The sequence below is a fragment of the Phaethon lepturus genome, unplaced genomic scaffold, assembly GCF_000687285.1.
Source record: "Phaethon lepturus isolate BGI_N335 unplaced genomic scaffold, ASM68728v1 scaffold21111, whole genome shotgun sequence".
In the NCBI taxonomy this organism is placed as follows: domain Eukaryota; kingdom Metazoa; phylum Chordata; class Aves; order Phaethontiformes; family Phaethontidae; genus Phaethon; species Phaethon lepturus.
The window spans coordinates 96,704-119,602 of record NW_010520155.1 but is presented as its reverse complement, the minus strand read 5'-3'; the positions used below and the strand labels follow the sequence as shown (position 1 = coordinate 119,602).

The 22,899-nt window shown below is 47.4% G+C and overlaps 1 protein-coding gene across 1 annotated transcript in view; it reads left to right on the top strand.

Annotated features, from left to right (window-relative positions):
- Positions 1-22,899, top strand: part of SLC4A4 (solute carrier family 4 (sodium bicarbonate cotransporter), member 4) — a 123,323-nt gene that overhangs the window by 6,563 nt on the left and 93,861 nt on the right. Inside the window, exon 3 of the mRNA XM_010297313.1 lies at positions 12,385-12,564. Within this exon, the coding sequence (XP_010295615.1) occupies positions 12,385-12,564 (180 nt within the window). The remainder of the gene's footprint in view (positions 1-12,384; positions 12,565-22,899) is intronic.

The following is a 22,899-nucleotide window of genomic DNA, read 5'->3' as shown; positions in this document are numbered from 1 at the left end:
CTAGTCCAACGCCCCTGCAGCGAGCAGGGAAATCATCAAAGAACCGTTCCGATCTGAGCCCCACACGTGCCAATTACCCTTCCTGAATTTTTCGTGGACGTTGAAAATGAAAAGGTAACACAAAATGTATAAGGGAGGCTCAGTCACAGTTTTAAAATGTGCAATACCACTGTTCCCTCTCTTTGGCTGTATTTAGCAAACTCTGTCATGGTTTTTGCCTGTTCACTGAACTGACAGATTTTTGAGAGACGTTCTCCGTGCCGTATATCAAAGTGTAGCGAAGTAGGGAAGGTAAACGACAGAACCTACTCAGCAAACAGGGAAAGATACTGAGGCAGAACATGGAAGACAGCTGACTCTGTGTCAGGGTTGTGTTCCTTCAAGCTTGGTCACGTCCAACAGCCACGGCCTTTGTGTAGCTAGGGAACACCGGAGTGTCCTTCCCTCTCTTGTCTGTGCGCCCAGATCTAGTGGAGCTGGGCTTAATCCGGAAATGGATTGTAATGTAAGACTGATGCTGTCTCTGTAGCTCGCTAGGATGAGTGCGGTCCGTACACTAGTTCAGTCATAACCTCAGCCTTCGTGAAGGTCCGTCCCTTTGGGTGATGTTCCTAACCTGGTTGCACAACGCTGTGAGAACTTCCTTAGCGGTGAAAAGGGACTCAGAAGGGACGTAGGAAGCTCCAGCGCTTCCTTGAAGCAAGTGTTGTGCTGCTGGAGAGGCGTCTGGAGGCCTTTGTGTGAAAGGGACTCCCGCCTCGAGCATCATGTTGTTTGCGTTCCTTCGCAGTGCCCTGCTGGCAGCAGCTCGGCCTTCTAGCAACTCCGGCTTTGGCCGCAGTCTGCCTTTGATAAAACACACCGCGGCCTCTATATGTTTAATTACAACTGCAGCCTTGGAATCAAGGTCCGCTTGCAGCAGAGCTTTGTCCTACTGACGCAGTGCTGCAGAGTCAGGCAGTTATGAACACTTCCCATCTTTGGCACTTGGCAAACCCAGGGAGACAGGATGGTGGTTTAGGTACATGCCAGCTCTGCCTGGCACGTTGCAGTTGCATATCTCGTTTCTGTTGCTAACCCGCGCCCAGCCTTTGCTGTTTGTTCTTCAGGCTTTGGAAGAAGTGTACTACTGCCTGCCGTTGTTGGCGGCGATTAGGAGTTCAGGCTCTAAAAAGACCATGGTGTTTGCTTCAGAGTTTGGAGCGCCGATTGCAGCGGTGTGCCTTGCTGTTGCTTGTGTGCAAGTGGCAAAGCAGCAGCTGACCTCCGGTACCCAGAAAGCAGTTTGAGGTTCTTTCTCTGAAACGGGGACGGCGCTTGGATGCCTGCATCAGTATACCACAGCTCTTATTTAAATTGGAGGGTGGTCTAAAACCTACCTACATCTATGAACTTGATGGTGCCAAGTACCGCTTGGTATTCATTTGTTCAGCCATGGCAATTAATGAGGTGGAAATATGGAAAATGAGGCCAAGATTTTCAGCCAAGATGGGCCTTTTTGGATGGTCATTTGGGGCATTTCGGAAGGGGACGTAGTTTTAAAGGAACTGTGGTCAGTGCTCGAGGCAGATGGCAGAAAATCCAGAGGTCCCATGCTTCCGAACACCTTGACCTAAAAACTTAAGCAGGCCAGCACGGCTCCCCTCCTCTGCCCTGTTCCCTAGAGCTGAGCGTTTTGAAAGTCTTCCTTTTCTTTCAGTGGAATTCAAGCGGTACTGGCCAGATTAGATCAGAGCAGGACAGGTTCGGTGGCTTCTGTAACCCCTCACGGCTCCAAAGAGGAGAGCAAGAAAAGCAGCTTATGGCATTGTGGGTAAGAGTCTCGCAATGGCTTATATAAAGCTCTGTGAGAATACCCTGAACACATGTTTATTGTTCCGTCTAAACAATGTCCACCCGTTAATTCATTGCCAACTTCCTTGTATTTTCCCATCATGGAGCAGTATCTTATAGCTGTCATCAACGGGGGTCTTCTGGGCTTCATATGCTGATCCTTTTGTAATAATTTCCGTCGTAGTTTTTAGTGACTGACGTGGTCTGCTCCTTTTAAGGAGGCAGGGTTTGTAGCATCTTGAAGAAGTCAAATGAAGACCTTTTTTCATTTTTTTTTAGATATTCTTTACTTGACTTGATGTGAGCTCTGCCTTTTAGAGCCATCCCGTTCTTCAGGGCACAGTGCTAGCTCACCTTTTAAACATGCTTCGCTGGAGCAGCCGCTGAATCTTGTTAGGAATCTGGCAGTTCAAGTCTGGGTCATCGATGGGGAGCGAACGAGCATACCTTTGAAATTGAGAAGTGCAAGCTTTAGACAGATGGCTACGAAGACTTTCCTTCTGGCTAACTACGGTGTTTTTACGTGGGAACCTTTTAAAGACTGCAGAGGTCACTTTATGTAAAGATTAAACTGACCTTTTGAAGATCTTGACGTTCTCAGGAGCCTGATGTTATAAAAAAATAAAAACAAAAAATCTACTTATGTGCTGGCTTCCCCTCCACAGCTCAGTTCCCCACCCCTTGTGGTCATTTTAGTAAAGGGCAGCATATTAAGACGTGAAGTGCAATAATACAAACACGCAACATGATCTTTGGACAAGTTCCCTGCTCGATTAAGTAACTGCATCCTCATTGCTGATGCTGGGTCCTCTCTTGAATACTTTCATCTTAGCCGTGAATTCAGGGTTCTTTTGTCAGAGCTGGCAGAACTGAGGAGAGCACAGTTGTGTCTCATCTTGACCCTTCCCATTTCACCCGTCAGTTGCATGGTAGCTTGGGTTTTGTCTCTCTTGGAGCCTCTCTCTTCGTTTTTGTTCTTTAATGCCCCTCTTTCATTGCAGGCTGGTCTCCTGATGGCTTTTATTAGGCTGTGGACCCCCTACTCAACCTTACGGTTGTCCTTTTACAAGTATTTGGTCCCATCGCCTGATGGATTTGCACTGACCCTTTTCTTTGGCCAACTGCCACCTAGCATGGAAGAATTACTTTATTGCATACTACTATTGTTTTAAAGGCCTTTGTGCCCACAGGCCATCCTGATCTCAGGTTTTTTTCAGCTACCTGGTTACACTTGCTCTGGTTTATTCCAGTCTTTACCACACAGACATGATTTCTTCTTCTCCCGGCCAGTCTCCTATCCAGCATCCTTTGTCCAACTCTAGGCATCCACCTGCTCTTGCTGGTCCTGTGGCGGTCTGCGCTCAGTCCTTCCGAAGACCTTGGGTTCCCTTCATGGGAACGTCTTGCAGAGAGGTAATTTTGTGCCCAGGCATCACCACTGTAAGACGTACATGCATGTTTCTGCACTCATAAAATCGTTACTGTGATGCAAAGAACCGAGTCTGTTCCAGTTGTGCGGGCTGCGCTCTCTTTGGAGGGAAACGCATCTTGTCTGTGACTTCCCTGCTTGACGGGACTATTTTGCTGTGGGGAACGGGAGCGATTTGGATCGGATTTGTCTCCAACTGGTAGGTTAGCTTGTTTAGATTTCTCCCAGACTTCAACAAACGAAGAGCTTAGTGAATCCTTCTGCTGTTTACCTGATCGATCGTTTTTTACTCGCCTGGAAAATCAGTCGCTTGAATATCAGGATTTTCTGAAAACCCTGTGGGGACAGAGTGGTGAGCCTGCGAGTACACGTGGTCAGCCCTTCCAGAGGTTTAGTTATGGCTTGGTTTTGCTTTCTTTTGAGTTTCAGTATTTGTGTTCATATGCATTAATGGGAATCGTACTTAGCTCTTAGCGCTCAGGGAAATCACCGTGTTTCTTGTTTCTACTGCGTGAACCAGCCATGGTCACTGACGGGTCTTTTGAATTTCCACGTCTTTTCTCTTACCCAGAATTTACATCTTCCTAATGCATCACTGAAAATACTCCCTTTCGCCTGCTGTTTTTGTGGCCTGTGTTTTCGCCTGTGTGGAAACAAACGCCCTTTCAGATCGCTCCTGGGAAATTTTTTGGGTGAACTCTGACAACTGCGTAGGAAGGACCGGGAGAGCCGTTTCTGTTCCCCTGCTGTGAACGGCCCTCTGAAGCAGGGTGTCGCACAGGCCATGCGCCCCATCCCGCGTGCGCCTGGGTGGGCAGCGCGACAGCCGTGTCCTGGAAGGTGGGTTGGTCGGGGTGGAGGGCCTGTGCCTGCTCCTCCGCCAGCGCCGGTCCCGGGCGGTGCTTGGCACCGGTATCTCCTTTAAAATCAGGTAGAGTTAAGGGCACTCGGCACGTGACAGCATGGCCTTTTGTTCTTATTTCTTGAGCTGATTTGAAACTAAGCAGGGCTTAGTTTGGGACTTGCTTAGTGCTACTTTTAGTATCTCGCTTTTAAAATGGATCATCCCTGTGATTTATTTGCCCTTCTGGGCCTTCAGCTTTTTATGTCATTTATTCCCTTTGATTCTCACACAAAACGAGAAGTACCCTTCTGCCACCACCCCCGGGTTGGAAAAGCAGCCGCTAAAAGCCACGCTAGCCTGGCTGTAATCCCAGCAGCATGTTGGCTAGTGCCACGTCTCGCTGTGTGCTTGGCGGTACGCCGACACCTTCTTCTTGGCCGCAAAGGTGTGCCACGCCATCTTCTGCTGACGAAGCACGTGGCGGGCTGCATCCCCTGCCCGTCTCATGTGACTTCAGAGCTGCGGTAGGTGCAGATTCCCAAATGTTAGACATGGCTACGAAGCAAGTTTTCATCAAGTTAGCAACTTGTTAGTGGTAGGAGTGAAAGCCATACGCTCCTGGGATGTGTCAGAAGCCACATCAAGAAGTAAAGGTTCCCCGCCCTGAGGGTATGCTGTGTTTCAGTTCCATCCAGGTATGAGAATGGTAGGTAGGCGATGGAAATGGGCAGACGTTGACCTGCCTGTGTCTTATTATAGGTCAGCCATGCCTGGGGCATCCTGAGCGAAGCCTTTCATTTGGGCAGTCTGAAATATCTGTCCCAGTCTCCTCTGAGAGCCTGGGTACAGACGGCTGCCCAGCGCAGGAGACGTGAGTGACCAGAGCTTGTGGAGAAGAGGCTGGCTGTGTAGACATGTCAGTTGTAACCACATGAGCCTGTCCAAGCCTGATCGGGTTTAATGTGACTCTCCCTGTTGTTTGGAAAGGAGCCTTGAAGGTAAAAACAAGGGGCAAGAGAAAACTGCTAATAAGCAGATTATTTTCATAGAATCATAGAGTAGTTTGCGTTGGAAGGGACCTTCAAAGGCCATCTAGTCCAGCCCTCCTGCAGTGAGCAGGGACACCTTCAACTAGATCAGGTTGCTCAGAGCCCCGTCCAACCTGACCTGGAAGGTTTCCAGGGATGGGACATCTACCACCTCTCTGGGCAACCTGGGCCAGGGTTTCACCACCCTCGTGAAAAATTCCTTCCTTAGATCTAGTCTGAATCTCCACTCCTGTAGTTTAAAACTGTTACGCCTTGTCCTGTCGCTACAGGCCCTGCTAAAAAACCTGTCCCCATCTTTCTTATCAGCCCCCTCTCAGCCCTGGCAGCTGCAGTACCGTCTCCCTGGAGCCTTCTCTGCCCCAGGCTGAGCCCCCCCAGCTCTCCCAGCCTGTCCTCCCAGCAGAGCTGTTCCAGCCCTCGGAGCGTTGCTGGGGCCTCCTCTGGCCCCGCTCCAGCAGGTCCGTGTCTGTCCTGTGCCGAGGGCTCCGGAGCTGGACGCAGCCCTGCAGGGGGGTCTCCCCAGAGCGGGGCAGTGGGGCAGAATCCCCTCCCTCGCCCTGCTGGCCATGTGCCTTTGGATGCAGCCCAGGACACGGTTGGCTTTCTGGGCTGCGAGCGCAAGTTGCCGCTCGTGTCCACCTTTTCACCCAGCAGGACCCCCAAGTCCTTCTCCATGGGGCTGCTCTCCAGCCCTTCATCCCCCAGCCTGTGCTGATACTGGGGGTTGCCCCAACCCCAGGGCAGGACCCTGTACTTGGCTTTGTTGAACCTCATGAGGTTCACAGGGGCCTGCTTCTCGAGCTCGCTTCATAATTTTTTAATGTTTAGGTTTTCACCTTGTTTCCTTCTAAGGTGCCAGTCTGAGATTCTTTATGGGCTAGTCTCACCAGGCTCTAAGTCTCAACAACCCCAGTCATGTGGAAGGGATTCCTTCTTAGATATTATGCACCAGGCAGACTTTATCCTTTGATCCTGTAACTTTCAGCTCCTTTCTCCAAATGACCAAGTTGTATTTTTCCGACAGAAAAGCCATTGCGCTGTCACCATTTTCTGTAGGCTCAGCTCAGTGTCCAGATGAATGCTGACACCTCAGGCACAAAAGTTATCACCACACTTAGCTAACCTAATCAGATCTGCTGATTTATCTTTTTTTTGTCGTCTTTTTTTTCCCCCTCATGCTAAGGCTCTGATTTCAGTTTGCATTTCCCATAACACAGGTTTTCTGGTAGTACCCTACGTTAGGATTACTACCACAACCGCTGATAATCTATTACCTGTATGTGTTAGAATGTACAATACAGAAGGCTTTGTGGAAGGACTGTTGTTGCAGGATGAAGCTCCCCAGAATCACCTAAATTCAAACTTCATGAGAAACCCGAGCTCCGCAAATCTCCGTTGGTGCATCACACATCAGGTCTGTCTGTACAGTTCTTCTGGGAGGAATCGGTTGCTTACCAAGGACACGGTAGGAAGTGATAACGCTCTTTAAGGCGAACGTGGTTCCAGAACTAGTTTGGGAAACAACACTTGCACTATGGATTACTCTCTGTATAGATGTTTTTTGTCGTTTGCCTCTTTAACGTAGCATGTGTTTTGAACGATACAGATGGCTTGTGCTTCACAGGCCTTGGGACGTCCCGACTGGGACTGACATGATTGCATAGAGAGCGAGTAACACTTCTCCTGCAGGCAGATCCCAAGGTCTCTTTGTCACGTACGTTTAACCGGACCCTCAGATGACGATGCCAATCTTCTCCTGGTTCTTTCACTGCTGCACTCCCCCTCGTGTAGCAGTGGGTGGGGCAGCCGCTCAGCGACTGCGTTGCACGTACACCCTGTGTCTCGGCCTCTAAAGAACTGCCCATCCTTTCTTCCTTGGACACAAAAGGATCCTCTCTGACGGACAGTTCAGGTTTGATTCCAGCCTTGTAGCACTGCGACTGCAAAACCCCCCAGACGGAGTTACGGGTATGGAGACATGGGAGCCTGGTGTGTTTGATGCAGGTCTTGGCTTTTCCTGCCGAGAAACTGGTGTGAAGCTTTCCGTAAGCCTCAGCGGGTGATGGGGAGTGAGCACCTGGAAAGGAGACCGGAGAGGGTAGGTAGTAGGTGATCAGGCTGTGCTAACACACAAATGTGGCTACGTAAACCCGCACAAGGAACTAATGGGCAGCTGGAACTTCAGCCAACTTCAAGCCTGCAGCCTTCTTACTGGTTTTATTTTTCAGTACGCTCTTTTTCTTCCTGTGTTTACCTTTCTTTAAGCCCCGCGTTTCCTTAAATGGAGTAACTGAGAAAAGCAATAAGCGTGGCGTTGCCCTGAGGCGGTATGCTCGGGGGCCTGGCTGGTGGAGGCAGGGTGTCTGGAGCCGCTCTCTTTAGCGCATGCTGTCAGGGCGCTGCTGGGGTCAGCGCGTGAGCACGCGTGGCGTGCGCGACTTGGGATTCAGAGAGTTTAATTCCCAGGACGTCAACAAGACCGTGCTTGGCCAGGATGGTCACAAGAGATGAACAGATATTCTGGCAGGCAGGGAGGGAATGCTGCGTTTTACAGAACTTAAATTGGTTAATACATGAGTGGGTTTTCACCGGTAAAACTGACTCAGGGAGTCTCCTGTGCCAAAGCTCCAAATCTGGACTCTGAATCATGAGCTGCTATTCTTTAATAGCTCTTAATAAAGCAAAAGATGTGGTTTCAACCAAAATTTTTCTGGGGGAAAAATACCTCTCTGATGATGACTACTTCTTGGTCTATTAATAATCAGATGAAACGATTTTGCTCCAAATTTGGTGCGCGCTAAAGTTTCTCCTCAGGCACAAGAAGCTAACTTCAAAAGTTTTAGCTATGGCAGGTGTAAGTTCAAGGAAGCCACGACCCACTGCTGTCCTTCAGAATAGAAAAGGTGCCAATTGGACCCGCGGGTCTTGCTGTGCCTCTTACCTACGGGGTGTTAGCGTTGTGAAATCCGTGCCTCTGGTCAACCAAAACAGCTCTGAAAATGAATGAGGTGCACACAGGGGCTAATTATTTTCCTGGGGAGGGCGACGGGAGCAGCCCCTAGAAAAGGCTGCGAATGCGGTGGGGGCGGCAGGAGGCAAGCGGCAGTTGTCCCATGTCAGGTGTACAAGAGAGAGCTATGCCTGAGTGGGACCGGGATTACCGGGAGAAGTTCAGCGCTCGGCTCTGTGCTCCCCAACTGAGCCGCGGGGTAGTAGCGCAGTGCGTGCGTGTCTCGTGAAATGCAGCAGGCGTTACCACGTGGAGTCGATGGTTCTCATGGGAAAGGCTCTGTTACCCCGGTGAGTAGGAAGTGTCTCAGCAACCCAGTGCATTGAGAGTACGTGTCAATTGTTTCCTTCCAGGCGCTTTGGGAAGGGAGCCTAGAAGTTTATCTCAGCGTCCGCAACAATATAAACAGATGCCAAGCACTTCAAGTACGCAGAAAAGGAAAATGTCTCGCTTGGCCTCCCTGAACAGACTGGGAGGAGGACGGGACGGGGGGTGGGGGAGAGACGAAAAGTAAGCCTCTCCCTTGCAGAACATGGTAACGCAGCTAAGTAATGCAGATGTTTGCCTGCGTATATACAATTTAGTTTCATATTACCAAAATCTGTACTGTGCACACGTGGTCAAAAGATTAAAGAGATTGTCCAGTTCTGTTAGCAGCATATTAAGGTATTAAGACTACAGGCTTCCTATGATGTGTTTCTGTTGTCAAGCTGACCACAGAATGCAAGTGATTCAAAGGAGGACGTTGTTTTAATACAGATACTGGAGTCGCCCCATCCGTTTCCATCGGGCTTTTGGATGCCGTCTCTCCTGTAAGAGTCCCTTGGGAACGGCTACCACCACCCTGTCTGTCCCAGGGCCATCCCTACCCCACAGCTCAGATAAGATTTCCCCTTCTCTGTCCCTATGCGGCGTTTAAGCCATCTGCCACGTTAAAGCTGACGTTTCCAGCTGCTGGAAGAGCTTTCCTGGTTTCCTTAGACGCTAAATCATTTCTTCAGGTGCTGATCTGTAAAGTCTCGCTGCAGACATCTCCAGCTTGGGCATCGTGGCTCTGCCCACCCCCTCTGTGGCGCGAGCCCCCTTCTCGGAGGTTGCGGCGCTGGCACGCTGGGCTGCAGGCAGCAGATGCGGCTCCTTTTTCTTCTGTCGCTGTTGTGCTGCCTGATTTTGGATCTTGCTCGACCCCGGACTGCTGTTTCGTTTTTTGGTCCTGCTCCCTGGGGTGGCAAGTCACTGGCGTCCGCTACCGTAGCGGATGGCTGTACGGCTGTTGACGCCCAGCACCGGCAGGAGATGCGCGTGTAGCGGTCAACTTCTAATATCTCAGCCTGGATAATACTGGCTAAAACAATAACTGTAACTTCACCCGGAGAGATTTTCACTAACCCATTATAGCTGTTGGTTTGTATCTTGACATCGCAGACACTTTTTCTCTTCATATGTGTTCTGTTTATTTAGTATGGTCTTCTGCATAGTTGCCACCATAAACTTGAGCTCGCTGTAGGACTCTCGCCACCGGACGGATGATGCGATCCGCTTCAGGGCCATCACAGGTCCCGTCGCATCACCGCGTCTGTGAGCGAGAAGGGAATTTCTTGAGAAGCCTTCCCTTTCTATTACCATTTCCACGTAACAAATTACTTTGGAGCCAAAACGCATCATACTTTGTGCCTGTCTGGGGATGAATGTATTTTTTTCTATTGATCATATTGGAAAACATTTTTTTTTTTTTAGGCTTTTTCAGGGTTTTTTTTTATACTTCAGTAATTCAACAACTGCACACATTGCAATTTTCTATTTTCAAAAGAGCTACCGCTGGGGCTCTGTATACCACCTTGATAGGTCTGCTGGGCTATAGAGCATGTGTGTAGGTAGGTATGAGAGACAGCGTAACGTGCACAGGGCATGAGCTATTTTCATAAGCTTCTGGCCCCATCCTTGCATACAGCTCATCGTTCCGTTATTTGCAAAGCCCTTGGGGAACTCGCTTAGCTATTTTAAAGTTGCTGTCAAGGAGGGCCACTCCGGTCAAGCAGCTTTTTAAAGGACCTTGGATGCTTTCAGTATGAAAATTTACATGCGAAAAAAGATGAAGGACCCTTCAGACTTTACCGCTGGCCTCGGGAGCCTGTGGAATTTGAAACGGTAAATGTGGGGTGTTGTTTTTCACGGAAAGGGCAGTTTGTTCTGGAAATTGGGGTGCTTTGTGCCTAAACTTTCCGTTGCTCCATCTCAAAGATTGGATTTATCACAAGGAGGAATGAGAGAGGCGTGTTTAGCGGTGAAGTTACCTGCTAGCTGCAGACCCCGGCTTTGCTGTTGGCGCTGGCGTTTCCAGAGCAGCCTCCCGTGTCTTGCAAGTAGGTGCTTCATCTGGAGCCCTGCGTTGCGGCTGCAAAGCCCACGGTAACCAGAGCCGCAGCTTGCGGCGGAAAGGGAACAGCAGTGCACGCTCCGTAATTGGGGAGCGTCGGTGGAGGGGGGTCGGTGGCAAGGGCCAATTTTCTCTCGTTCTCGAGCGTGTGACCGCACTACCGAGTGAAGCCTGACTTCTGTTACTCCCTTGACTTAATTCTTTATTCCGGAGCAAGAGGGAGTATGGCTGCTGCAGAAGAGAGGTGGGTGCAGCTCGGAGCTGAACGGGGAGGCGTCGCAGGGCTCTGCGTCTGGTGACGCAGAAGCAGCTCTGGCTTTGGGACGCTGTCGCCGTCGTCTTGCTGGGTGCCCGCCCATTTGGCAGAAGTCCTTCTGGTTTCAGGAGTGACGTGATTTCACTCCGTGGAGCGTGTTTCAAGAGAGAGTTTCGGCTGAATGTCTTCTGTGGGAGGTATCTGGAATCAGGACTGAGGGGTGTCTTCTCTGTGCTTCCTGCTCAAAGCCACAGCCAAGTCACGGAGGCTGGGATCCGAAGGCTGCTGTGTGGGGGGGGTCTCCCCTCTCTCCGGGGAGGCACCCACCGAAAGAGTTGGGGTGGAACAGTGCTGTGGAACGGAGTGCAACTTCCTGAAAGCTGTAGCCTCTGCCTTCTCTGGAATACGTCATCTGGTTTGCTGGCGTGGGGTTTTACTAGCCATGCGTTGGTGCAAGGTGTAAGCATGTGCTAAGAATAGATGGATGTGAGGTGACCGAGACGGTGACTCTGCTGAAACGCTCCGCTGGGAGCAGGAGTAAATGACTGTGCCTACAGAGAAATCTATTTGTTCTTACCCGTGTTGGCGGCTCGTGCATTCAGATAAATGTACTTCAGCCGGTAACAGGGCACCTGTGTTTGTCTGAAACTCTCTGCTTGGCTACACAGAGAGAGGAGTGGGGAAACCAAGTTGGGCCAAAAGCGTAGAATACTGCTGTCGCGTATCACGAGTTAAATCTGAAGGAGCTGTTTTTAAAGCTTCAAGTAAGATGACTGAATTATCTGGCCCCAGAAAAAGGCATGTAAATGCTTTCTACAGGATATTTATCCCAAGTTGGTAGAAGTGCAGAAAGTGCTGAAAATAATTATCAAACTCTGCAAAAAGGCAAGCGTAGTTTAAGTGCTTTAGTTTGAAACGAAAGCCTATATGAAAGGGAACAGGAATACTTTGTACTTACAGTGAGCATATGAAATTTGGCACTTAGTCTTTTATTACTTAATTTTAATTTTTGAAAGCATCAGGTACTTAGAAGTTTACTGTAGCTTATGTTAGTAGTCCTTCCTCATCTGCTGGGTTATAAAAGTACCCTAATGGTACTTTGACACTTGTTATACAATGCACTACATAGTCAAGTGATGTAAACTTTGTTGCTCTAAGCTCTTCAATTAAGCTGGAGCAGTTTGCACAAGGTAGACGTTAAGTCCAGCCAATGTATTTGGTAAAACAAATGGAAAAATTAACGTGGATCATTTTTGAAGAGCACTGTATTCTATGTTGCAAAATTAGTGCAATGGTCTTCTGTGGTTATTTTTATTTTCAAGTGAGTCACAAGGACAGAATAATTATCAGCGAGTCTGCACTGGCATGCACTCTCAGAATGATTGTACAAAAAATACTGTTCCAAATGGTAGCTTAAGAGCTCCTAGCTCACCTTTGGAGCCAAGAAGCATAGTGCCAACTAACGTTAGGCCAGCAAAGAAGGATACTTCACTTGCCTATTTGAATGAAATGCAACATGAAGCGTACTGGCCAGCGATGCACAAACTGTATGCCAAGTTAATATTTGCTGTGCTTGCATTCCCTAGGTCATCACACTATTTACATTGGGGTCCACGTGCCGAAGAGCTATAGGAGAAGGAGGCGTCATAGAAGAAGACCTGGGCACAAAGAAAAGAAAGAAAAGGAGAAAATCTCCGAGAACTACTCCGACAAATCAGACGTAGAGAACGCTGATGAGACAAGCAGCAGCATCCTTAAACCGCTCAGTAAGTACTGGTTTCAGATTTCGCTTGCTACAATGGTCTGTTGTCTAGCGATCCACTCCTGATCTGATCATGGAGGGGGAAACTGGATCCGCAAAAACAGTGACCTCACGTTGCAAGGTCAGAGTAGTCTCAATCGGTTGCTGTCAAATGGTTGCTGTGGCTTGGACAAGGCACAGGCTGGAGCAGACGTTTCATCCTTCTGTATCACCTGCGTTTGCTCCTGAGCTAATGCCAACCCAGGAAGAGGCCAAATTTTTAAAAGCAATTTGACACTGTGAGTAAAGAGATAGCAAGGAAATGCAAAGAGCGAGTAGATGCCTAGACAGATCTGTTGCAGCTTCTGCCCTAGCTCTCAGGATGTGCACCCTCTCTAGAATTTGAGCACCCCATGGTTTCAGCTAGAAACGGCCTCATGGAAGCAGGCTGATGAGAAGTACAGAGGCCACCAAGCTATAGGCTGTGAGAAACACACCCACTTGGGATTTGGCTTCTTTGCATCAATAACTTGTGGTGCTAATAAGTCTTTTCCCTTCAGTAACTAACCTTAAAACCAGTTTTTTAAGTTTTGCAAACAAGAAGAAGAATAAATTGTAGCATTACTGTGTGTTTGAGTATCTGTAGGCGTTGAATATCTGAGTTTTTTGATAGGCAGATGAGATCTGTTTTGGATGCCCTGTATCTCCATTCCTACTGGAATTGTTAAGCAGAGGAGAGAGATCTTTATCTAGTGTCATCACTGTGCAGCTCTTCAGTACTGCTGTAGGAGACTTGTCATAAAGTCCCGTTCCTCTTGCTGTCTTCTCTGTTGGCCACAAGCTTGTTCCGAAATCTGGGAGATGGCTGCTTAAATAGAAGTGGGAGAGAGATGGTGACAGCCTGCTAAAACGGGAACACGCTAACAAGCTTTGAATATAGGATGACAGCCCGGGATATGGTATAGCTTAGATTATTGAGGCTAGTTGCAGGTGGTTGGGGTTTTGTTAAAGAGCGTGTTTGTAAGTGGGAAAATGCTTCCTGTGCGAGAGAGAGAGGAGCAAACAGAGGTCGTACAACCTGATCTTTGCAGAAATATGTGAATGTTTCATTCTGAAATGATGTTGCTGGCTATTTGCCGCATATAAAGACAGTAACATGGGATCAGATCGGTCTTGTCTTTAGCTCAGGGCCTGTTTAGGTGCAGATACTTCAGAGAGCAGCAACTTGAAAGGAAGGCAAATCACAAAGTAGTAGTAGTGCCCTAGTTGTCCCAGGGAAGTTTTCTTGTCAACGCTCAGAAATCAGGAGTTGGTTTTACACCGAAAGAGATAATTACCTGTCTTCAAGAACTCTTTGGTGTGCGAGTGACCAGATCTGTAGAAATTCCTTTTTGGCTTTTGGATGTATCGATATCCTAGGGGAATTGTTTCCACAGGCTAATTGTGCCCGTGGTTGAAAACCGATTTCCTCCATCAGGTTTTGATCTTCTGCCTTTCATTTTGTTCTGCATGGTTTCTGTTTTGTGTCATCTGAGAAAGGGTTAATGGCATTTTTTCCTCTGTTTCTACAGGTTTGGGATGTTCTGTCTGCTCTCTATCTGCATGTAAAAATGTGCAGTCTTTCATCTCTATCCCATAGACTTTTCCACCCTGACCTTTTTTGCACTACGTATTTTTGGAATGGGATCACTTAAATACCACACAATACTCCAGGTGTCCCGTGCAATAGCATTAATACTACATAATTTGAAACTTTTTCTGTATTGTTCTCAGTCTCATGTACCCAGATACTTTAGCAGGTTCTTGCAGGGACTTGCTGTTTTGCACTGGTGGCCAGATCTTTTTTCAAGCTGGGGCAGTTAATTCAGAACATTGTAAAGGATAGGAGTAGTTCAGATTACTGTCTAGTATTTCCAAACATTGAATTACACATTGCCTCATCTCCCCAGGTTTTTTCCCTTTGGAAACTCTTGCCTTTGTAGGTGACCTGAATTATTTGTTTCCTATGCTGTTTTTACCTGCTAACAACCCTTTCTTGTCTAGTTCCGCGTACGTAGTAACGCCAGGCTGCCTTCAGAAATTTCTGCTGTTCCGCTGTTGACGTTCTCCATCATTTATAAACGGCTCTTTATTTCCATTTCGTTTTCTGCCTCTTAGGTGATTGCCGATTTGAGACACTTGTTGGATGTTCAGACTGTGCCAGCTTCAGATGTCTGTTACTGGAATTTGATGAAGGCTTTTTGAGGGTCGGAATAGCTTATGTGCGCCGTATATCCAATATCCAGCTGCTGCGTTCACTTGTAGTTATGGCAAGCGTGTCTGAGAGAAGACTAGTTCTTTTCAAAGAAAATAGTCTGATACTCACTACTGGCAGCCATGGCAAGAAATCCCTGTTATAACCCTGGTTTTTTAATCTCATATATTGATTGTAAACAAGTTAGTGGTACATGGCTCAAATGCTGTTTCAAAAGAGCGTTAAGGATATTAGAAACAAAGAATTGGGGAATCCTGAACAGCAATTTTAATGGAGTTGGAAGAAAGCTGGTATGAATATGCATATATTTGAGACAGCTGCCAGTAGAGAGTATGTGGCATAGGAAGCTGAAGTATCTGTTAGGACTTAACCCTGTGGTTTAGCGGAGTGGGACAGGGCGAAGGCATTTGCTATGGAGTCGGGGTGCCGGCTGGCCAGCGGAGAAGAAGTGGCTGCCTTGTGGTGGGGTAGGAGGGAGTTTTGGTTTTTGCTTTTCTTCTTTGAAGGGGGGAGAATGTAACAGAAACTGAGCAAGAAGTGAAATGCGGGGCGTGGAGACAACTGGAGAGTGAGCGTTAGTCTAACATGCTTGAAGTCATTTTGCAGGGATAGATGATTATAAAGGGACTGCATCTGTTGGAGCTAGGCCAGCTCTGCGGGGACTTGGTGGATATGCACGTGAGGTATGCGGCGTTTCCATCGCATCAGAAGAGGAGGGGGGCAAAAAAAGAAGTGCCGGACACCAAGGAAAAAGGAAATCCTGAGCCCGCTGGGCCCTCTTATGCAGCTCAGCGCCTTTCTTGTGAAGGGACCCGAGAGCAGAAGAGCGAGGGTGTTGCAGTTTCCAGGATTAAGGGCTGCTGGGACAGCTGCGTTAACGACCTTTGCGTAACACGCTGTGCGTGTTGGCTGGCTGGAGCCGGGGACTGTGCTCACCGCTAAGAAAAGGGATCGGATTCATGCGCTCTTCGGGGCTCGATGAATAGCGTGTTGTGAAGATGATGTGTAGGTCACTGCCTTCAGAAAGGCTGCGGAGGAGGTGGTAGGTGTTTGCAAGTTTAATGAGATAAACAGCACTTTCCTTTTATTATGTAGTTAATGATGAGATGAAGGGACTGAACTGGATGACGTTTCAGTCTTTTCCTTAGAATTGGAAGATTTTTGGGTTCATGTGTTCTGTTTTGTTAACCATGTTTTAAAACAAGCAAACCCCACTTTTACATAAAGAAACCCCAAACGTCTTGAAGAAAGGTACAGTGCATCTCAGTTTCTAACATCGAGAATTTAGATAACTCCTTCTCTTTGTTGACTTTTGCAGTTATTAACACGGCCAAGTATTAGACACTGTCAGTTCAGCTAGTACGTAATTGGTAGTTTATTTCATCTTCAAATATAAGGACAAGCGTATAAAATCTGATTTGCAAAATCTTTAATAACGTGGTTGTTAAAGTAGTTCCTAGAAGTTTACGAAACGATTGTCTCCGTTATACTGAGCGCTTTGTTTTTATTGAGTAGAAAGCTTAAGCCAGCTTTGATTTGATACCTCACTTCTATTCCTTTCTGTCCGTAAGGACCACGAAGTCTAAATCTAGATATCTTACCCGAAGATGATTTCTCAGCTTCTTTGGTGAAAACCGTGCAAATCAGAGCATGATCAAATCTGGGTTGGACTCACCAGGCCAAGCTGCTTGTGCCACAACAAACGAACCTGATGGAACATGTCTGTGATTACAGGCAAGAGAGTAAACGGGTCCAGAAATGCAAACCTTCCCTATAAACATTTTGTTCCAGTTCGAAACCTGTCCAGTTGCACTTCTCTCTTTGGGAACTGGTGCAGTCTGGAAATGTCACTCTTTTTTTTTTTAATCTGTGTCTTGTTCAGTCGAGCAAGCCAAACTCCGGTAGTTTACGAACAACCTTCAGCTCTCCCATCTGGAGAGAGTTAGGGACATTGAACATGTACAGATATGTTTTACCCTAAGTAAATTATTGCTTGGGAAAGATGCCTCCTTCAAAAAATCCAGACAGGGATATTTTCTGATACACTGAGGAGGAGGCTTGAAGGCGACGTTCCCTCTGCAGAGCCCTTTCAGTATATTCCAGGCCTGCAGGGCTGTCTCTGCGCTCGGGGAGAAAACGGGCGTTCACACCCTTGTTCTCAGGCAGGACTGCTGACTCCGGTGCTCGCTGAAATGTGGCTTCCTTTAACCGCAGACTATTACCCATCCATGTTCCAGATGCAGTGTACCAGCCCTTTATTTCCAAAAGCACCTCCTGTAACCAGCCTGGCCCCAGTTTCCACTTAGAACCGGTAAGAAGGAAACACTTTTTATAACCGTCCAGGAAGCTGGCATACAAGTATTTTTGAGGTAAACAAAAAAATTAATTATATTATTGCGTTACTGGTACGCAGGCTTGAAACACCCTCTTCTTATCTGCCTAAAACACACTAAGAGTTGGAAAAGAAGCGAAGATTTATGCTGTCAGAACACTGCGGATGGGGAAGGATGGCATACTGCGAAACGATGAATAAAATGGGGTTTTCAGAGGGAAGGTTTAGTGATTTTTGTAGTGCTAATGTCTGGAGGATTGACCCGCTAGTATTTTGGGCACGTTCTGTGGGTCTGTGATTAACTATGGTTAATGCAGTTAGAGGTGTGGAGGAAGGACTCAGCTGGCCAGGGAAGAGACTTGATGGTGGAGGAGAGACTTGATGGTGGAGGAGAGACCTGATGGTGGGGGAGAGACTTGATGGTGGAGGAGAGACTTGATGGTGGAGGAGAGACTTGATGGTGGAGGAGAGACTTGATGGTGGAAGAGACTTGAGGGTGGAGGAGAGACTTGATGGTGGAGGGCCGCGGGAGGCTCGTCAGCAGGCATGGGCAGAGGTGCCAAGCCCAGTTCTGCCTTCTCGGATCGGCCGATTGCGTATCTTGGTACGAAGCTGACGGTACAGTTTGCTGTTACTTGCAAGGGATGAGACAAGGGAGGAACAAGGAAGGCAGATACAAGTTCCTGCTTTGGGACAGGCTGCGATCTGAATCCGTTTCTGTCTTCCTCATTCTTTACTACAGACGTGTGGAGATTTTCCCATGAGGAAATGCATCTCTGCTTGATCTGGGAAGGGGTTTCTTCTCATTGTCTGGTTGCCCTCCAAGTTAATTTGGCTCACCTCTCTGGCTCAAACCCGATGAAATCATGTCTCTTGGTAAGCACTGTCGTAGCAGGCAGCATGCAGACACCGTGTTTACATACTCAGCAGTAAGCAGTGCTCCGCGGAGATGCCTGTGCTTGTGCAGAACTTGTTTGGGTTGTCCCTGGGCTGGCCCAGCTCCGTGCCCTTTAGACACACAGCAAGTGCAGCAGGTACATGTTAACGAAGATACGAATCTCTCTATTTTGAAACTCTGATGGCGCCCTTAGAGCAGAAGTGCTTGGGATACGGGGTACAGACTTAGGCTGATGTGAGCCATTACCGTGTCAGAAGAAACAGAAGTAGAAGAACGTATGATTCTTTGACAGAATGGAAATTCTTATCTTTGTTCAGTTGATCTGTGCATGATCTATGGTTTCTGGAAGGTAAGAAACTGTCTGTGTGAATTCATGAGACTGAATTCAGTGGCTGCGTAAAAGTCCTTTTATAGGCAAAGGTGATTCTGAGCAAATTCAGAGCAAGAAGCCCAAAATATAAAATAACCTGTCCCTTTCCAAAATATCTTGGGGGATTTCATGTCCAATCAGGGACTAGTATTGTAAGCTATAAAGTAATGACTTGCGATAGTGCTACTCCTCAGTTCAAGCCTTAAGGCATTTTACACAAAATAATCCCAAAAATGATGCTAATAACGTAGGTAACAAAAGACTGAATATTCTCTATTCCTTGGAGTGATTTTAAAGCTAGCTGGCCTCAAACATCCTTAAACCTTGTTTTCAGGAAGTTGACTAGAGGCATCACTTGCTTCTTAATTTTTCTTTTTCTCACTTTAAAAAGTAGGGGTGAGAAGGCGTGGGCATGGCACTTCTGCGCCTCGCATTCGTGAAGTGACGCTCGCTCCGCTGCTCCGCTCTGTACCATTTTGCAGAGCTGTTAATGCAGACTGCAGGCTTGGAGGAGGATGGGGGCCTTGATTCCCAACTTAGGGAAAGGCGGCAATAGGCGAGTGGATGGCAACACCTTACGTTCTTGAGGTCGTCTTCCTCTGCGTCACAAAGTCTCGTTGTCTGCCCGACTTCAGCTGCTTTCCACTTGGATTTTTAACAGTGTTACGAGGAAATAGGATGAAGAAGGAATTTGCTTTGATGGGACAGTAAGCTGCCTGCTGACATTACTCTTCAGATGTAAACCTGGAATGGCTTCTTCCTCATCCCAAGTATAGTACTTGACGTGCACGTGAGCACATATTTGTACATGTGAATGCCCAGCCTTTAAAGACCCAGAGGGAGTTTTCAGGGGTTCTCTTTGCTGAAGGGCTGTAAGGTTACGTTTTTCCTTTAATGATATGTTATTGCTGTTGGCCAAGTATAAAGGTTTTACCCCACGGGTCGTGGGGTGTAGAGCCTTGCTGCGATAGTGTGTGGTTTACTGACTGTTGTTGTTAAAACCACTTGTAGGTCTGAAAAATTGTTGTTGCCGTAGTGGAAGATTTGCCTAAACTCAGCGTAATGCTGAAGAAAATGGAGGGAGAGGAGAGGAAATTCAGTGTTTGTAGCTGACTGGAAACAGGCATTCAGGGCTCTCTGCCCCACGTTGGGCTTCAGAAATGACTGATACTTGGCTTCGGCAGTGGATTCAGCAAGGTACTGGGACCCAAAAGCAACAAGCAGTAATGAGGGGCCCGTGAAACTAATAAACTGCATGTTGCAATAGAATTTTCTTAGCATTTGCATCTGTGAAGAGAGTAAAACCTGTTTTTTTGGCAGGAGTCAAAATGTTGACAGGTGGATAAATATAACTGAAGAATCTAAATTTTGGAAAACCTTAAAGGAGGGATAAGTGGTTGCGAGCTGAGCCCATCTTTCATTTTGCACCGTTAGTTGCAGCTCTTCTGCATGTGGTCACATGTGGCCTCAGCTTACTGGAGGTTTTCTTTACCAGTTGAAGGGTGTAGCTATGATCCTGTTTACAGGACACAAAACCAGAAATGGGGAAAAGAGGTTGAAAATCTAGATCTGTCTGTTGGAGTGGTTTCTAGAGGAACCGTGTAGCGAGAGAGGGAGGGGATGGTATGTCATCCCATCAAAGGTCTGTGAAGGTTTGCAGTTTCCTCAGAGAAATTCCTCTTCCGCCCACCAGCAGTAGTTCGTGTAGGTTTTAGCAAAAAAACCAATCCAACTCTCTTGGGTTAACCCACCCTCAGATGTGGGTTAGGGAGAGCATTTTGCTGAAAGAGAAAAGGTTTACAGCAGAGTCGTTTCATCTGGATGGAGTGCATCTTTCCCAGTGAAGGGTGAGGTTTGGTCTGGACAGATCAGATCTGGTCTGTAGGCAACCGCTGTGTCCCTCTGTAACGGTCACCAAGTCATCCCTCGCTATGGTTTAATATGCACCTTTTAACAATTCTAATTTAAAATGCAGCCTTCGCTCAGGAGGACGTGCTGTGTAATCTGGGGCTGGGAAGGCTGGAACTCTACAGAATCCTGCGTGCTTGAAGCTTGTGGTCAGTTTTGCGTGTGTGTGCTAAAACTTTGCTGCTGAATGTCTACATTTGAGTAGTGCTCAGGAGGATGTTGGACATGGAAAGAGAACTGGAATTATCTCAGATTGTCTGAACCTGACAGACCCTGCAACATCAGTTGGCACCTTTTTTTTTTTTAAAAACCTGGTTAATCAGTGCTTGATTTATCGAGATGCCTAGCGACATAGAAGATGTTATAGTGAGCAATCTTGTAGCATGAATTCACCACACTGATTTGTTTAAGCTGAGGCTTTTTCATTTTTAAGCCAAGCACAGCAGTTTGTCTGTTCCTTCTGGTTGATGTGGGACACCCTTGAGTTGATGGCATTAGTATCATTAGTTCCCTTTACATTATGGTTTGCTTCTTGCATAACGAATATTGGTTTTGGTCCTTTCAGGTTCTCCAGGTCTTCTAGTGGGTCTAAGTGCCTAGAAAAGAGAGTGGTGCTCTGTGTGTCTGTATAAATAGTTTTCTAACATCCGTCTGTCATGCGGTACCTCGGAACGGGGCTAGCCAGGTAACGCCAGAGGCCAAGCTACTCTGCTTTCCTTACTGTGTTCTCTCACTCACCAACACGATCTTTATCAGAAAAGAAAGCCCACCTACGGGGCTGAAACACCCTTTGATTCCTTTGCACTCTTGATTTTCAAAGGGCTTCCTCACGTCCGTAATTACGGCTGAAATCTGTAAGACCTGAGCATGCATGCAGGTGTTTCTGAACCACTAACTGTCCCACCTGTGGCTGAGTTACAATCTGTTCACCTCATGCTTCACGTTTCTTGAGAACCGTCATACTTTGATGTGTGTCTGCCCCTTTGCTCGCTACCGGTGCTTGCAGACAGTTTGCTTACACAAGGCCTGAAATAACGTTTCGCATCTGCCATCTTAAACGGGGCACTGAAGTCGGCAAGCCTGTCTCTCATCAACATAATAGGTAAAATATCCGGAGCGATGTGCCAGGGGCTGCGCTGTGAAACACCCGTCGGGACTGAGCCCACCGGTGCGGAAGCCATCTCTTTCTTGTTTTAAATGCAATCCGTTTGACACGCGCGATGCCTTCGGCAGGGGTTTCCCAGGCTTCCCGTGGCAGGCCGCTCCTGACTGAGAGCAAGCTTCTCCAAATTGCACAGAATTGCCTCTTCTTGGGAGCACTTCTACACAAAATGGGAACCAAGGTGTGTGCAGGGTTACTGAAGCCGTATGGAAGTTTGAGGTAAAAAAGCATGCCTGATCTGCAGGCAGAGACTGCTTGTCAAAATGCCTGTGCCTGAGACACTTGTAGAATTGCTCCTATTTGTCTTAAAGTTGAGTGTGAGGTGGCTATTCAATCCTTTGTCTCTTTAAAAATGAGTTTGTGACCTCTTTGGCTGTTCTGAAACGGTCTTGCTACCTCTTGATGTGCTGTCTGTTTTACTATGAAGTAGGTTTCTGGTGTTGCTTCCCATCTTAATCCAAGTTTTGATCATCTGACAGAGCCTGTTGACACAGCAGAATTTCACAAAGTTGAGAGAGGTGAGAGACCTGGGGCAGTGCATATATAACAGAAACTTTTAAATTTTACCTTTAGAGACATGCTTATGCTGCTCTGAGTGGACCTTAGTGGGCATGGTGGTGTTGAGTTGATGGTTGGACTTGATGATCTTGAAGGTCTTTTCCAGCCTTGATGGTTCTATGATGGTATGACCTTGCAGGAACAGATCATATATTATGGAGAACGTCCTGGTTGTTTTCCAGTGAGGAATGGAAGCTGCCAGTCCAACTGTGGAACGGTCCATCCATAATGAGATCAAACTAATTTAGCAAGGATATTTAAACCATCAGTTCAGGAAGGCTCAGGCTTGGTGTCTACCCTGAAAGTTCATTAAGCCAGCAGCTTTAAATAGCAAGACAACAGCTACAGGATTGAAATAAATGTACCTACTTAGCAGAGCAGATGCAGCACAGTCAGTGCCAAGAGTCCTCTTTCTATTAATGTTGTTGGATTTTTCAGCAGTCTAATTTCTTTCCCGGCTCTTCAAGACATGGGGTGGGATTTTCCAAAAGCTTTTAGCTTTGCTCACCACAGTTAAGAGCGACGGCAGACCAGTGTTGAGAGCCTTTGAAAAATACCAGGCAGGATGGCCAAATAGCTTGATTTTTTTTTTTTTTATATTAATATTCTACACAGGGAAAGATGTTGAGGGAGACTTTCCCATAAATGTAAGGGAGCCCTTGGTATTTGGGTCTTCGAGAACTGCACAGCAGGCTAGTGGGTTGGTCTGAGGTGGCGGAGTCTACTGAAACATGCCTTTTTCTGCCCCTCGGATCTCTAACGCTGCGAGTCGCGTATTTAGGTCACACATAGCGCAACTGCAGAGGTTAAACACAGAAATAATTACGGCTTCGATTGCAGACGTGCCCTCCGCGTAGCCGGGGGGCCGCCCGGGAGGA